Source organism: Rhinoraja longicauda, chromosome 9 (genome assembly GCF_053455715.1).
Source record: "Rhinoraja longicauda isolate Sanriku21f chromosome 9, sRhiLon1.1, whole genome shotgun sequence".
Classification (NCBI taxonomy): Eukaryota; Metazoa; Chordata; class Chondrichthyes; order Rajiformes; family Arhynchobatidae; genus Rhinoraja; species Rhinoraja longicauda.
In genome coordinates, this window is record NC_135961.1 from 15322583 (window position 1) to 15340370 (window position 17788).

The window sequence follows — 17788 nt, forward strand, 5'->3', positions numbered from 1 at the left end:
ACTAAATAAACAGGCCTGAAAAGGTGACAGCCAGCTGTTCCCTTTGAAGCCATTGGCTATCAGTCACTAGAAATTTGGACCAAAACATTTACAGCAATACAATACTCCACCATTACTGCATAAGAGTGTCAGCCCATATTTAAGAGTGGTTTGGTCAACTGATTTATTTTGAAATTTATATAATACTAAATACTTACAAATGAACGTGAAATAATTCTCTTAAGAAATCATTCACATGTCTGCAGTCTGTATATTTGAGGGGAAATATTATGAACGTTAATCAGGTCACAGCTATGGGATATGAACAGAAAATGCAGGAAAAGCATAGGAGGTATCTGAGGAGAGGGAAATGGAGTTCATCAGAACTGTGTGATCTATGCAGTAATCTTTTTGTTTTATTCGTATTCTGACAAAAAGAGCAGTTTTGTGCTTTTCTACCTTGTGGGTCACTTTGTTGCCTTAATACTTACATGTATTACAGCATTACAATGGTAATCTGGTAGGTGAAGATGAAATTTTAGGTCAGAATGATTTTAAGTGTACATTTTGTTATTGTTAATAATTTCAGTTTAATTTCAGTTAATAGAAATTTAAAAAAACTATGCTTCTCCTAACATTCATTTGAAGAGCACAAATTAGCCAATTATGGCAAAGATGGGATATAAAGGATAAATAATGCTAAAGACAGAATAAAACCCAATTTGTACTGAATATAACTGAAAAGTCAAACTCTAATTATACTGTTTATGTTTTCCCCCTCTCTGTAACCATCATTTCTCTGGTTGAAGAGTTGTAATTTAGATCATTTGGGTTTTTCTAAACAGTTTTGTTTTGTAATTATGAATCAGTAACACAGACACAGAACTTCTGCAATGAAGCTATGTCAACATAGTTTTTACTGAAGTAATTAAAAGTAATGCCTTTGAGCTGCACAGAGAAAGTCACTTCCTAATTTAAAACATAACTTTGGATATAGAGGCGGAAAAGAATATGGAGTAAATTGAAGGAGTGTAAAATAAATAACTTAGAATGTATTTTCATGGTGCTGCAAAAATATAAATAATTGCATAGAATCCAATAACAATATATTAATCAAATGTTTTAGCAAAGGTGACTCTTGATCCTTAACTAATAGCTTCGCTTCCCATTTATAGATAAATTCTTCTGGGCATAGTTCTTTTATTTTATCCATTTCAATTTTAACCCATGCTGTTTTTCCACCCTCTTGATAAAAGGATGAAATAAAACTCATTTGTGCTGCCAGATAGTAATTTTTAAAATTTGGTAATTGCAGTCCACCTAATTCAAATTTCCATGTTAATTTTTCCATAGACTCTCTTGGCATTTTACCTTTCCAAAGAAAATTTCTCACAATTTTATTCAATTCTTGAAAAAAATTATTTGGTAAAGGTATAGGCAGTGTTTGGAATAAATACTGTAACCTCGGAAAAATATTCATCTTAATACAGTTCACTCTCCCTAGCAATGTAATTGGAAGATTCATCCATTTCTTCAAGTCCTCATCTATTTTTTTAATTAGCGGTTTATAATTTAGTTTATACAGATTATTTAACTTATTATCTACTTTAACCCCTAGGTACTTCATACCTTCTTTTTGCCATTGAAACTGACTTTCTCTTTTACATTGATCATAATTACCTTCAAAAAGAGGCATTATTTCAGTTTTGTCTTTATTAATTTTGTATCCTGATACTTTCCCATATTCTTCCAGTCTGAAATATAATTTTCTTAAGGATTCTTTTTGAAACTTTGGAACCCATTCACTTTAAAACTAGGATTAAGAATTGGAAATATTTAATTTCAGGATTGTTTTGATACCCTTAAAAAGAATTTAATAAGAAATTAGCCGGAAGTGTTTCCTTCTTGTCTCCAGGTTTCCTTCTTTCTTTCTTTCTTTCTTTCTTTCTTTTTTCTTTCTTTCTTCTCCTTTTTCCTCTTTTTTCTAACTGGGGGGTGGCGGGGAGGGGGGGAGGGGGGTTGTGGGTGGGGAGATAATACAGAACAATACATGTATAATCGAATTTATAATGTATAATCGAATTTATAATGTAGGTATCATTGGGTACGATGAGCTGTAACATGTATGTGTTTTGTTAAAATTTAAATAAAATTAATAAAAAATAAAAAAATAAAATAAAAAGAATCCAATAACAAAGAATTAATACTGACATTTTACTTTTGTAATCTATGACTAAAATGTGACAGATTGTGCCCAGTTCAAGAATGAACAAAGATTTAATTAAGAAATACTGAGGCCAGAAAGACTTAGTAGCTATGAGGATGAAACTACAAAAACTGGGGTTTATTGTATGCTGCAACCAATTTTTTTAATACATTTCTGTTTGGTTGTTTTATCTATATACTAAAACTCTCATTTGTTTGTTTGTTTGTTCCTGAACTACAGCCAAAACGGTAGACAATAGCACGACAATTTTAGGCCCACCTTACTCACCATGTCCCTTTGGTGCTAATGGAAGGTGTTTCATTGAAATCGGTTATATTTTTAAAGTTATTCACATTTTAAAGTTTCAATCCATCTCCTTGGGAGGGAGGGGGGAGGGAGGGAGGAGGTCGAGGGAAGGGGGGGAGGTGGGAGGATAAGGGGGATGAGGGGAGGGGAAGGGGGAGGGGAGGGAGGAGGGGGAGGGAAGGAAGGGGGGAATGGGCGGGGAGGAGGGGGGAAGGGAGGGGAGGAGAGGAGGAGAGGGTGCTGCACCAATGCAGGAGAAGTTTGGGCCCAATGGGTCCACTTGGTCTGTTGGGGGGGGGAGGTTAGGGTGGGGCAGGGGGGTTGGGTTGGGGCGAGGGGGAGGGGGGCACTGGAGGGGAGTGGAGGGGGAGGGGGAGTTGGGGTGGGTGGGGTGTTGGGGTGGGGGGAAGGGGTGCACTGGAGGGAGACAGGGGCGTGGGTGTGGTGGGGTGGGGTGGGTGGGTGGGCAGGGCAGGGACCGGGGATGGGGAGGGAAGAGGGGGAGTGGGGTGTGTGAGAGGAGGGGGGAGCGGAAGTAGAGGAGAGGGTGTGGAGGGAGGGAGTGGGGGTGGGGAGGGGGGAATGGGGTGGGGGGAGTGGAGGGGGAGTAAGGGTGGGGGAAGAGGACTGGGGGAGGGGAGATGGGGAGTGGGGGTGGGTGAGGGGAGGGGAGAGGGGGAGCGGGGGTAGGAGAGGGGGTGTGGATGGAGGGAGTGGGGGTGGGTAGGGGGAATGGGGTGGGGGGAGTGGAGGGGGATTAGGGGTGGGGGAGGGGAGTGGGGTGGGGGGAGGGGAATGGGGGTGGGGTAGGAGGGATGGAGTGGGTGAGTGGGGGGTGGATAAGGGGGATTGAGTGGGGGGGAATGGTGAGGGTGCTAGACCAATACAAGAGAGGCTTTGGGTCCACGGCTCGCTCTGGCTGCAGTGCTGCCGCCACGGGGCAGAGGTGAGTGGCATCCTCTCCCCTTCCCTGTCCCTCCTCTACGAGGAATGGGCCCAACGGGTCCACTTGGTCTAGTTATTATTAACAATGGGGGAAGTTTGTGGAGGAAATGTTGTTAAAAGATATTTTAGGTGTAAGATAAAACACGTTTGTGTTGGGGTCATGTGTCTTGTGTTCTTTTTTGTGTATGACTGCTATGTAATTTCGTTCGGTACCTTGGTACCGAATGACAAATAAAGCTCTGTTGAACTGTTGAACTGTTGAAAAGGCATAACTAAGGGAAGTTGGGGAAGACATAAAAGATAAAGACCCCGTGAGAGTCTTTAACTGGGAACAAATGCAGCTCACAGATTGTCATGAACAATGTTAGCAAATCATATGTCCTCCATTAAATACACGAGAAAATGAATCCCAATCTAGACTCCTTTCCTGGCACAAAGTCAACAATTTAGCTTGCCTCTGACAGCACATCATATATTGTCACCAAAGTAGTAATTGTGATAAGACAAACCAGAAAATAAATAATTTCATTGGCAAATGATCAATTTCTGGTGCATTTGTTTAAAGCACCACAAAATATGATGACACGGTGAAGAAAATTATCTTTTAACGGGGAACTGTGGCAGAAACAGATTTTCTGGTAAGTATTCAGAAAAACAAAGTTAGCAATATGGTACTAATTAGATTGCTCCAAGAAATGGACAAAATAATATTTGAACTTAAAGATTTTCTCATCAGATATACAAAGTCTCCACCAGTCAGAATATTGAAAAATAAACAAACATTTCAGAATTTATTTGGGGAAAAGGAAGAGAGAATTCTGGTTGGAATGTAGAAATTTGCTGAAATAAATAAAAATGGGGACTCTGGAGATGGAAACAAAAACAGAAAATGCTGGAAACGTTCAGCAGTTCTGACAGCATATTTGGAGAGAATAAATGTGCTAACATTGAGGGTGTTCATGCATTGTCTGGGGCTTGGGTCCACACCCGAAACATGAGCTCATCTATTCTTTCACAGATGCTTCGTGACCTGCTGAATTGTTCCAACATTTTTTTGTTTCTGGTTCATATTTCTGCCATCTGAGGTTTGTGTTTTTCTGGCCTCTTAATATTGAATCTGGCTGGGTCAAATACACTGCTGTTTCATTTTTAATAATAATTACTGTCAGAGAGCGAGAGTTGGAACTGTAAATGATGAAAGTAGCTAAAGTAACAGGTCGTCGAAAAACGACAATGTCTACGACAAGCTACAACAACCTACGACCTAGTCGACGTCGAGCTACGGCAAGCTACCGACAGCCGGCGACCCAATCATCGCAAGTAAGACGTCCACAGTTTAAGAATAAGGGGTAGGCCATTTAGAACTGAGATGAGGATAAACTTTTTCAGTCAGAGAGTTGTGAATCTGTGGAATTCTCTGCCTCAGAAGGCAGTGGAGGCCAATTCTCTGAATGCATTCAAGAGAGAGCTGGATAGAGCTCTTAAGGATAGCGGAGTCAGGGGGTATGGGGAGAAGGCAGGAACGGGGTAGTGATTGAGAATGATCAGCCATGATCACATTGAATCGCGGTGCTGGCTCGAAGGGCTGAATGGCCTCCTCCTGCACCTATTGTCTATTGTCTATTGTCCACCTAAGACCGCACCTACAACCTACAGGCGATAACCTACGACAACCGAAGTCAACCTACGTCCACCCGTGTTAGCGACCCGTGACAAGCTACGACAAGCTACGACCCTGTCGGCAACAACTGAAGCCAATTCACGTCATTTTTGCCTCCGGTTTTGACGCCGGTACCTGTCGCCGGTTGACGTAGGTAGTCGCCAATGGAATCCACCGAAGTCAGCACCGGCGACAACCTACGTCACCTGGCGACAACCTACGACAGCACGTACGTCAGGATACGTCAAGCTACGCTCATTGGCATTAAACCCACTGTCACCGAAATTTTTTCAACATTCTGAAAATCCAGCGGTGACCAAAAAAACGCTACGGCTCTTTGGAGACTACTCACGAGACTATTCACGACACGCCGGTGACCATGTGGCGACAGCCTAGCCGCCTTTAGTCGCCTAAAAAATCGCCTGTGGGACAGGCCCTTTTCAGACATTTTAAAGTTGAATAATTATGGTAATATTTTGTGAAAGGATCGATTTATTAACAATTTTCATCAGTGGATCATGGCATTAATGTGATTATTATTGCAGATATGTGAAGCAGATGTGTGTAGATAGTGGAGTAAATAGAACACACATGTTTCAACAGTTCTCCATGATTTAATAAGATCCAGTTGGAAATTACAAATTGGCAGCATGGATGTAAAGAATAGATTTCACATGAAGAAAAACAAACGGACAGTGTCTGAAGTATAAAGATTTGACTAGTTGATAGAACTGGTGATCACTGTGGCATTTTGAGGCATAAGCCAAGTTGCTGAGCATAACAGAAACGGACCCTAGTAAGTGTGAGCATTGGACCAAATACTAGCCAAAGCTTTGTACAAGAAAGGAGAACAGCTTGGCTTGAAATGCTCCTAGCCAAGTAATTTGGATGAAAGCCAGCACAATACTTGCAGAGAACACACAATTTAACACAGATACAATATGGTCAACAGAGTGACTTGATGTTTGTGTGAACTTGGAGAAAACACTTTCAACACATCCATCGGCAAGAAATTCGTTTTAAGAGGATTCAGTTGATGTGTCAGAACGTAAGGCCATGTCGCTAAGTGGGCAGTAGTAGCACGAGAAACTCCATGCATCCAGTATGATGGCAATGGCAGCAGAAGAAGAAGAGGACAAAATGGTTATTCAATAACAAGCTGGTTACAGCTTTAGGTGCATATGATGATGTGCATCACCGCATACATAGAACATATGGAATTGTTCTTCAGAGCAAATATCAAAGTGAAAAATTATGGTAATAGAGAGAATGCATCTGCAGAAAACATTGCTGTACATGAGCACATAAAAGCTACTCTCTCAACTGAAGTAAATTGACAAATATACAGTTGTTAATAACACTTCTGACTTCATGAAAAATTTAAGATATTTTGTTTAGTTGAGATAATGGAGAAGTTAAGGATCAATATAAATCAAAGAGCAAACTCCATCTAAAAATTATTAAACATAAAGAACCCCATATTTGATCTATATGCAAAATTATGACATCTGTGGAAATGCTATACAGAAATGCAAGGTGCAAATATGACTGCAGTTTGAAGTTGTAAACCTTTAGCAAATGCTTCAGTTCCACAGCAGAATCCAAGACATACAGCCATGAATCGTGCATATTGCCATTTTAGTAGTGGAAGCCATCCACTGCAAATGACAGTTTGAATCGTCAGTTCGAAAGCACAAAATGTTGAGAATGTTTTCATTGCCAAGAGGAAGGACACATTTCCTCAACATGAAATTCTTAACCCACGATGGTTAACCAAATGACTCCTCCAATTGAACCACAAGCTGGAGAGTTTACACAACATATTGAACCAAGTGTAAACATTGGAAAAGTGGCTTTGTACGGCATTTTTGCCATTGATAATGTTGGATAGTGGAATAATTTCATAGCATTCATTTTTAAGTATCCCAGGTATCAGTGAGAGCAGAGACATTTCAGCAGATTTCTCAATTATGGGTGAAAATACACAGCGGGGTTCGTATGAGAAAATAACTGCAGATGCTGGTACAAATCGAAGGTATTTATTCACAAAATGCTGGAGTAACTCAGCAGGTCAGGCAGCATCTCAGGAGAGAAGGAATGGGTGACGTTTCGGGTCGAGACCCTTCTTCAGACTGATGAGTTCAGCTCAGTACCACTGAGAAGTAAACTGAAAAATATATTCAGACAAAACATTGAAGACAATCCTGTAAGGCAGAGTTGTCATGCCAAGTGGGTTGAGAAAACAAATTTTCAAAAACCTTCACATTCTGGAATTCTGAACATGAAACCATTGGGTAGGAGTTGAGGAAACAGCAGGAGAAGCAACACCTGTCCCTACACCGCCTCCTTCGACTCTGTCCAGGGACCCCCGACAGTCCTTTCAGGTGAGACAGAGGTTTAGTTGCACCTCTTCCAACCTCATCTATGACATCCGCTGTTCCAGGTGTGGAATCAAGAGAAGTCAAGGACAGTATAAAAATAAAGGAGAGGAAGTATAACATAGCAAAGATGAGCAGGAAGCCAGATGATTGGGACTCTTTTAAAGAGCAACAGAAGATAACTAAAAAGGCAATACGGGGAAAAAAGATGAGGTACGAAGGTAAGCTAGCCAAGAATATAAAGGAGAATAGTAAAAGCTTCTTTAGGTACGTGAAGAGGAAAAAATAGTTAAGACAAATGTGGGTCCCTTGAAGACAGAAGCAGGTGAATTTATTATGGGGAACAAGGAAATGGCAGTCGAGTTGAACAGGTACTTTGGATCTGTCTTCACTAAGGAAGACACCAACAATCTCCCAGATGTACTAGTGGACAGAGGTCCTAGGGTGACGAACTGAAGGAAATTCACATTAGGCAGGAAATGGTGTTGGGTAGACTGATGGGACTGAAGGCCGATAAATCCCCAGGGCCTGATGGTCTGCATCCCAGGGTACTTAAAGAAGTGGCTCTAGAAATCGTGGACGCATTGGTGATCATTTTCCAATGTTCTATAGATTCAGGATCAGTTCCTGTGGATTGGAGGGTAGCTAATGTTATCCCACTTTTTAAGAAAGGAGGGAGATAGAAAACGGGAAATTATAGTCCAGTTAGCCTGACATCAGTGGTGGGGAAGATGCTGGAGTCAATTATAAAAGAAGAAATTGCAGAGCATTTGGATAGCAGTAACAGGATCGTTCCAAGTCAGCTTGGATTTACGAAGGGGAAATCATGCTTGACTAATCTTATGGAATTTTTTGAGGATGTAACTAGGAAAATGGACAAGGGAGAGCCAGTGGATGTAGTGTACCTGGACTTTCAGAAAGCCTTTGATAAGGTCCCACATAGGAGATTAGTGGGCAAGATTAGAGCACATGGTATTGGGGGTAGGGTGCTGACATGGATAGAAAATTGGTTGGCAGACAGGAAACAAAGAGTAGGGATTAACGGGTCCCTTTCAGAATGGCAGGCAGTGACTAGAGGGGTACCGCAAGGCTCGGTGCTGGGACCGCAGCTACTTACAATATACATTAATGACTTAGATGAAGGGATTAAAAGTAACATTAGCAAATTTGCGGATGACACAAAGCTGGGTGGGAGTGTGAACTGTGAGGAGGATGCTATGAGGATGCAGGGTGACTTGGACAGATTGTGTGAGTGGGCAGATGCATGGCAGATGCAGTTTAATGTGGATAAATGTGAGGTTATCCACTTTGGTGGTAAGAACAGGAAGGCAGATTATTATCTGAATGGTGTTAAGTTAGGAAATGGGGAAATACAAAGAGATCTGGGTGTCCTTGTTCATCAGTTACATAAAGTTAGCATGCAGGTACAGCAGGCAGTGAAGAAAGCTAATGGCATGTTGGCCTTTATGACTAAAAGGAGGAGTTGAGTATAGGAATAAAGAGGTCCTTCTGCAGTTGTACAGGGCCCTAGTGAGAACACACCTGGAGTACTGTGTGCAGATTTGGTCTCCAAATTTGAGGAAGGACATTCTTGCTATTGAGGGCGTGCAGCGTAGGCTCACTAGGTTAATTCCTGGAATGGCAGGACTGTCGTATGTTGAAAGACTGGCGCGACTAGGCTTGCATACGCTGGAATTTAGAAGGATGAGAGGGAATCTTATTGAAACATATAAGATTATGAAGGGATTGGACATGTTAGAGGCAGGAAACATGTTCCCAATGTTGGGGGAGTCCAGAACCAGGGGCCACAGTTTAAGAATAAGGGGTAGGCTATTTAGAACAGAGATGAGGAAAGAAAATTGCAGTCAAAGAGTTGTAAATCTGTGGAATTCTCTGCCTCAGTAGACAGTGGAGACCAATTCTCTGGATGCTTTCAAGAGAGAGCTAGATAGAGCTCTTAAAGATAGCAGTCAAGGGATAAGGGGAGAAGGCAGGAACGGGGTACTGATTGTGAATGATCAGCCATGATCACATTGAATGGCGGTGCTGGCTCGAAGGGCCGAATGGCCTACTCCTGCACCTATTGTCTATTGACTCCTGTATATCAACGAGACCAAGCGCAGGCTGGGCGATCATTTCGCTGAGCACCTTCGTTCAATCCGCCTGGGCCTGTGTGATCTCGTAGTTGCCAAACACTTGATTTTCCCTTCCCACACTGACCTTTCAGGCCTAGGGCCTCCTCCATTGTCAAAGGCCCAATGTAAATTGGAGGAACAGCACCTCATATTTCGCTTGGGCAGCTTACAACCAAGCGGTATGAATATTGATTTCTCTAATCAAGTAAAGACTCCATCAGTCTGAAGAAGGGTCTCGACCTGAAACGTCACCCATTCCTTCTCTCCCGAGATGCTGCCTGACCTGCTGAGTTACTCCAGCATTTTGTGAATAAACCCTTGCTTTCCTCCTTGCTCCGTCCCTCCTCCACTCTAACCATCGAACAATGAACCATTGTGGGCTCCATATTTTCTTGATCATCATTGCTTTTTGCACACCTTTCATTCATTTGTCTATGTACCTTCGACATCTCTCGGTTCCTGTTCCCCTGACTCTGATGGAAGATGGGTCTCGACCCGAAACGTCACCTATTCCTTTCCTCCAGAAATGCTGCCTAACCCACTGAGTTACTCAACCTTTTTGCGTCTATTTTAATTTCCTGGCTTAGCTTAGATAAAAATCTTAAAGAATTAATGGGCACAAGTACTATCTGTCTAAACTGCAGTGTCAAAATAGTGAAGTGGCCAGTAATTGCTGCAAAGAATATTCATTTATCAATTCTTTTATCCCAATAATCACTTCTTAGTGTCCATATATAGTCACTTCAAATAGATTAAAACAAGATACTTGGGGCTTGTACGGCAACAGAGTGTACAATTGAAGAATGAGATTCATTCTCTCATGTCAAGGCCACCAGAAAATTTAGCTTCACTTTACATTCCTTGGTTTTAGTCATTTCTATTAGAGCTCTTTATGAAACAAATTGGTATTAAGCATGCACTTATTTCAGCATTTCATGCAGCATGGCGAAAGAAGTGCGTGCTCAGCGAATTGCCAGGCCAGCACGAATTGTCAGAAAAATCAAATATTCTAAGGGTAGTTCATTTTAGTAATGAGACATTCATCAACTGGAGCAACAACAAGAAGGACATTGCAGTCCAACATGGCAAAAAACTGAGAGCTCAGCTTAGCGTAGTATGGCCAAATCTTAAGGAGAGGGTAGAAGAGAAATAAATGAAGCAGAAACAAAATAATGATTCAAGCCGGAGTCAGATACATTTAAATAAATGTATCAGAGCTTCTTTGTTAATATCACCAAACAGATCTGATACTCAGATACCTCCAGGGATATTGGAGTAATAATAATAATAATAATAATCCTTTATTCGTTCCACAACGGGGAAATTTGCAAGTGATAGTGGAAGTAGAGATATCTTGAGAAAACGTAAATCTCTTCATTTTTGCAAAAGATTTTCAAATATCAAGGAGTATTGCAGAAGGGCACATCTCAGGCTATCCACACACCTTCCCCATCAGGCATTTCTTGCCCCATCAGTGGAAGAGTCGGTGCTTCTCACCGAAATGGAAGAAAGTCATTTTCAATCCTGAGGGACTGACTAAACAGATCGCGGAAGTTAATCCACCGGAGGCCGTGGGAGAAAAAGCATATGTTCCACTGAATTAAGTCAAGAAGTGACACTTCCTCAATCAATAGGTGGATTCATTAACACAAGTACTGATGAGATGATCATTGAAATTCAGAAAACCTGTGGAGAGATTAAATCTGAAAATAATGTGAATCACTCTTTTCGAAAAGGTGAAGGAGGATGGTGAATATAAATGTATGACACACACACACTTTGGGTAGTTAGAATAAACCAACTGCATGTGCCTTTTTCACCACTCTCCTCCCTATGGCCCATGTGCATCCAGGTGTACATCCATTTTTCCTGCTTCCTTTTGCCTTCCCCCCCCCCCTTCAGCCCACCGAGTCCGCACCGACCAGCAATCCCCGCACATTAACTCTATCCTACACACACTGGAGACATATTTTTTTACACTTGTACCAATCCAATTAACCTGCAAACCTGTACGTCTTTGGAGTGTGGGAGGAAACCAGAGAACTCGGAGAAAACCCACATGGGTCACGGGGAGAACTTACAAACTCCATACAGACAGCACCTGTAGTCGGGATCGAACCCGGGTCTCTGGCGCTGTGAGGCAGCAACTCTACTGCCTTGCAGTGTTTCTCCAGTATTCCTCTGTTTGTCCAAAACATACTACCTGATACATCCAAGATGCCTCCATCAGCTCCAGCCATTGTATACATGGTTTTGGAAACTAGAATAATTTTAATTGTTGTTAATATTTTAAATGTTCTTGATTTTTCTAGCTTATTTTCTGCGGTATAATTAAAACAACAATCCAGATGTTCAGCAGTGCTTCTAAGGGGTTATATCTGTAATTGCTCCAACTTTATATAAACTGTAAAATATCTTCACATTTGGAGGAAGTGAAAGAAAAATAATAAATGTTTAACTGTCTGCCTCAGCTTGTGTAAAAGCAGTTTTTTAAAAATCAAATTACCGAAGGATCCCTGAAGCCGAAGGATAAATTATTTCCAGAGTTTTCAAGTATAGGCATAAAGGTAAACATGTATTTTAGTTAAAAATCATTTTCAAAGCACTCCTGGGATGCAGATGAAGGACTCAATCACTGATAAATAATTGATAATTTTCTGGTGATGAGAGAATGCATATTGTATACTTTCAGGCACAAGGTTACATGTCATCTATTCTGGATTGCACTGGAATGATAGACATAGAGAGTGAATAAAGTTTGATGCAAAAACACACTACTAATTGTGAGTAAATGCACCACACAATATGGACCAAGTATACACAGACCACGTTGGCCCTTACAATGAACTATGAGAACCTCTTCTAACCAATCTCACCTGATGAAAAATGTGCTGCTAAAATGGTTCTCTGGGAACTCTCTCTTTTCAGCAGATCGGCGTTTCTTCTGCTACAAAAGGACTATCAAAAGAACAGATTAAGTTCATAGGTAATACCTTGTTGAATATGGGAAAGTGTGAGTGGATTTACTTTGGATCCAAGAAAGACAAAAAACAATGTCCCCAAGTCCCTGGTGCAATTAAGGCATTTTGTAGATCAGAGCTTAGTTCAAATTTGTAATGTTCGATAGCCTGATGGCTGTTGGGAAAATGCCACTCTTGAACCTGGATGTTACAGTTTTCAGGCTCCTATACCTTCTTCCCGATGGCAGGAGTGAAATGAGAATGTGGCCAGGGTGGTGTGGATCCCTGATGATGCTGGCAGCCTTTTTGAGGCAGCACCTCCTATATTTCCTAGGTCCTATAGTTCCTATAGACCACAAGAAATTGCAGCGCATTGTGGACGCAGCCTAGACCATCACACAAACCAATCTCCCTTCTATTTATACCTCACGCTGCCTCGGCAAGGTCAGCAGCATAATCAAGGATGTCGCACCCTGGCCACTCCCTTTTCTCCACTCTCCCATCAGGCAAAAGTTATAGAAGCGTGAAAATGCATATCTCCTGATTCAGGAACAGTTTCTTCCCAGCTGTTATCAGACAACTGAATCACCCTACCACAACCAGAGAGCAGTGCTGAACTACTATCTACCTTATTGGTGACCCTCAGACTATCCTTGATCGGACTTTGCTAGCTTTACCTTGCACTAAACATTATTCCATTATCATGTATCTATGTACTGTAAATGGCTCGATTGTAATCACGTTTTGTCTTTCTGCTGATTGGTTAGCATGCAACAAAAGTTTTTCACTGCACCTCGGTATACGTGACAATAACCTAAACAATACTAGATCCATTTGATGCTGGGGAGGGCAGTACCCGTGATGGACTGGGCAGTGTTCACCACTTTTTGGAATCTTCATCCTTGGGCATTAGAGTTGCCAAACCATGCCATGATGCAACCAGTCAATATACTCTTACTGTACACCTGTAGAAGTTCAAGAGAGTATTCATCGACATCCAGAATCTGCTAAGGAAGTAGAGGCGTTGATGGGCTTCCTTCATGATTGCATCAATGTGCATCAATGTGCTGGGTCCAGGACAGATCTTCAGAAATCTGCACGCCCAGGAATTTAAAGCTTTTGGCTGTCTCCATCATCGACCTGTTGATGAAGAGAGGATTATGGATCCTCAGCCTTCCTCTTCTAAAGTCAATAATCTGTTCCTTGGTTTTACTGATGTTGAGAACAAGGTTGTTGTTCTGGTATCATTCAGTCAGATGATTGATCTCCCTTCTATACTCTGACTCATCATCATCCATAATTCATCCAAAAACAGTGGTGTCATTGGCAAATTTAAAGATGGAATTTGGAACTGTGTCCAGCTAAACATTCATGGGTATAGAGTGAGTAGGGGGCTGAGCGCACAGCCTTGAGGTGCTCCTGTGCTGACAGGGCTAGGAACAAGAAAAGCACTTGTGTAGGAGGGTACACCAATCATTAAAGAGCTAGGGTATTAGTACTGTATTCCTAATTGCATTGCATGGTTTATAAAATGTAATGTATTAATTATTAACTTTCTTTGCAAATGCAAAAACAGATTGTACCATGGTTTAACTTCTGTATCATCAGATTGCTAATAAAGTTATCAAAATAGGTACTAAAAGGAGAAATAAAGACGATGGCATGTTAACTAAACTAGAATGACACATTTTTAGTGGGTGGTTAAACAGCAGCCTGCCTGAACCTCTCTCATGGTTCAAAGGGGCTTAAAGGAATACATTAAAAAACGATGACAATAAAATATTATGTTCCTTTGATTTTCTTCATAGGAAACATTGGTTAAGCAAAGTGGGAAGTCCAAGTTCACGGATTCATCAGGCACATTTTTCAAACGAGAAAGAGATCACCAAACTGGAATTCGTCAATTTTACCACCAGATACTGAGAGGGTGATCTTGCATTGGCCCTCAACTCAGAACGGAAGCAGTCACTTGGAATCATACTACCACTGTTCATGTTCAGTTGAATGCCTCTAATTGCATGATTGCTGCTTGTTGGTAAAACACTCCTTTCATTATGGAAATATGCAATGACCTACTGTGAGTAATATGATATAGCTTCAACTAATATACACAGGGATTCTCCTCTACACAACTGTAACAGTGGATATCTTCTTTCAAAAGTCACTAATTAAGCAGTTCACGTTTATCATATTAAAAATAAATACTTTTGGAAGCAGCCTTTTATGCATCTTTAAGAAAATGTTTCAGAGTATAAAAATTATGAAGTGACTAGATTTTGAATGTGAGGAAGAAAATAAATCAACTGTATTTATTAATGTCATTTTAATTAGTATTCCTAAATTGCTTTTGAAGTGGCAAAGTTTTCAAAACTTGCCTGAAAGTTAGTACTAATATAAAGTATTTTAAAACATTTTTGTCATGGCCAACTAGTAAAATGATTTTAAGTTTATTTTGTTAGTTGTGTTATTAGTGTTGTTTATGCAATACTAAACGGCTTCACATTCTGCTGTTCTAATAAGCATAACAATCATCTTTTGGAGTAATGAAGATCAAGAACAACTATGGTATGTATGTGCACCAAACTCACGTGACACCAATCTGTACACTCTTCTTGTGATTTGATTATTTTCCCTGTCATTTTGCATTTGTTTTATGGTTGTTTTTCCCTAACTAAATTCATAGTTAAAACATCTAAAATTACGCATGTCAGACCATCTGGGTGAAAAGTAAGAATTCCTAACAGAAAACCAACACATAGTTGTAACATGCAATGTTTAACCAAAAAAAAAACACATTTTGGTTATATACATACATATGAACACATAAATTAGAAATGGGAAGAGGTTATTTGGCCTCTCAAGCCTTGTCTGTCAAGATAACAGCTTATTCGACTTGTAATGTCAAATGTGCAATCTGGTCTACTAGCATAACTTTTCACCCTCCAGTTTATCAAGACTGCATCTACCTCTGCTTTAAAAATATTCTTTGAGGAAGAAACTTCCAAAGATGCACAATCCTGTGAATGGGGGGAAAAAAGTGCCTTATCACTGCCCTTAAAAGACAATCTTTGTTTTTAAATCTAGATCTGTCAGTTCTTGATCCTCCTGCTCAAGGAAACATCCTGTGCACCCCCCCCAACCCCCTTGAAACCCCTCTCAGGATCTAATATGGTTTAATCCAATTTGGCTAAATTCTTGGTGACCTTTGAAGAGAATATAGAAACAATTTTGAAAGATCGGGGAACTATGTGCTACAGGGAACTGGCACAGAAGAGGAGAAGAGATGTGGCACAGATTAGCCATGATCTTATTGAATGCCTAAGCCATGTCCTACTCTTGATCCTACTTATGTTCCAAGACCTCTCTCACATTAGTAAACTCCAATAGATACAAGATTAGCCTGTCCAACATTTCCTCGTAAACTACCCGCCTATTCCAGGTATTGGTCAAGTAACCCTTGCAGCATATTAATGTTATTCTTTAAATAAGGAGAATATAGAATATATGTGTATTGAGTCCACAATATTCAAGTCACCAAATCCCAATAAAACTGAATCATAACCTCTGATCCAAAACATCTTCTGTCCATCTCCTCCACAGTTACTGCCTAACCCAAATATTCTTTGAGGAAGAAATTTCCAAAGACACATAATCCTCTGATGGGAAAAAAATGCCTTGTCTCTGCCTTTAAAGGGCAGTATTATTTGGGGTGGCGCAGTGTTAGAGTTGCTGCCTTACAGGGCCAGAGTCCCAGGTTCAATCCTGACTTTGATCCACATTTTTCTTCATTAGACCTTGCATGCCAGATCTTTGCTGTCTGTATGGAGATTTTACGTTCTCCCCATGACAGCGTAGATTTTCCCCGAGTGCTCCGGTTTCCTCCCACACTCCAAAGACGTACAGGTTTGTAGGTTAATTGGTTTCGGTAAAAATTGTAAATTGCCCCTAGTGTGTTAGGATAGTGCTAGTGAATGGGGGATTGCTAGTCAGGACACACTGGATGGGCCGAAGGGCCTGTTTCCACTCTGTATCTCAAAACTAAACTAAACCCACTGAGTTACTCCAGCTCTTGGTGTTTTGCTCAAGATTCAAGCATTTGCAGTGCCTTTGCAACTCCTCTCTACTTTTGTATTCAATTTCCCCGAACAATAAGAAATAACATTCTGTTTGCCTTCCTAATTACTTGCTGTACCTATGGATTCAACTTTTTGTAAATAACATCAGGGCACCCAAGTCCTGCCGCATCTCAAAGCTCTGCTGCCTCTCAACATTTTGATTATATGCTTTTCATGTTTCCTGCCAAATTGGATAATCTCACATTTTCCTTCACTATACCTTACATGCCAGATCTTTGCCCACTCAATTAACCCATCAATATTGTTGTGTAGACTCTATATGCGCTTTTCAGAACTAACATTACTTCTTATATTTTTGTCATCAGCAAATTTAGCAATCACACCTTTCGCTTTTCCAAGTCATTTGTGCCAATTATTAAATGTTGAGCCCCAGCACTGACTCCTGCAACACACCATTTAAAACATCTTATCAATCAGAAAAAGACCCATTTGTGTCTATTCCATTTTTTATCTTCTATCCAGGTCAATGTATTATCTTCTAAGCCATGAACTTTTATTTTTTGCAAAATCGTTTGATGTGGCTCTTGTCAAATAGTTTCTGGAGATTTAATTAACTGGTTCCCCTTTATCCACAGCATAAGTTGTTTCTTCGAAATCAATAAATTGGTCAAACATATTTTCATGAAACCAGGTTAACTGGGAATTTTTCAGAATGCCCTGTTATAACATTTTCCTGGTACCAGATGTTAAACTCAGAGATCTGTACTTCCCCGATCTGTAGTTTTGCTTGAAAATTAAAGAATTACTATTATTTACTGCAGCATAAAAGTACAGAGCTCACAAAGGCCTGATTTATGTAAACCTGTGATTTATGAATACAACCAGCATGATGGATTTGCTTGCTGCAGGGCGGGGGGGGCTGCAAGGCATCTTCTGCCATGTGGGAAATTAATTAACTGCTGCATTTCTGACTTGTGAGCTGTTCAGGTAACAAACACATCTCTGGAACAGAAGAAGACAGAAGGAACTGCAGATGCTGGTTTATACCAAAGGTAGACACAAAGTGCTGGAGTAACTCAGCGCGTCAGTCAGCATCTCTGGAGAAAACGTGTGGATGACGTTTCGGGTCAAACCCTTCTTCAG

The 17788-nt window shown here is 40.7% G+C and overlaps 1 protein-coding gene across 1 annotated transcript in view; it reads left to right on the forward strand.

Moving 5' to 3' along the window:
* LOC144596491 (acylphosphatase-2-like) overlaps window positions 1–17520 on the forward strand; it is an 85453-nt gene extending 67933 nt beyond the window's left edge. The window contains exon 4 of the mRNA XM_078404830.1: window positions 14378–17520. Within this exon, the coding sequence (XP_078260956.1) occupies window positions 14378–14492 (115 nt within the window). The 3' untranslated portion in view covers window positions 14493–17520. The remainder of the gene's footprint in view (window positions 1–14377) is intronic.
* Window positions 17521–17788: the final 268 nt, after the last annotated feature.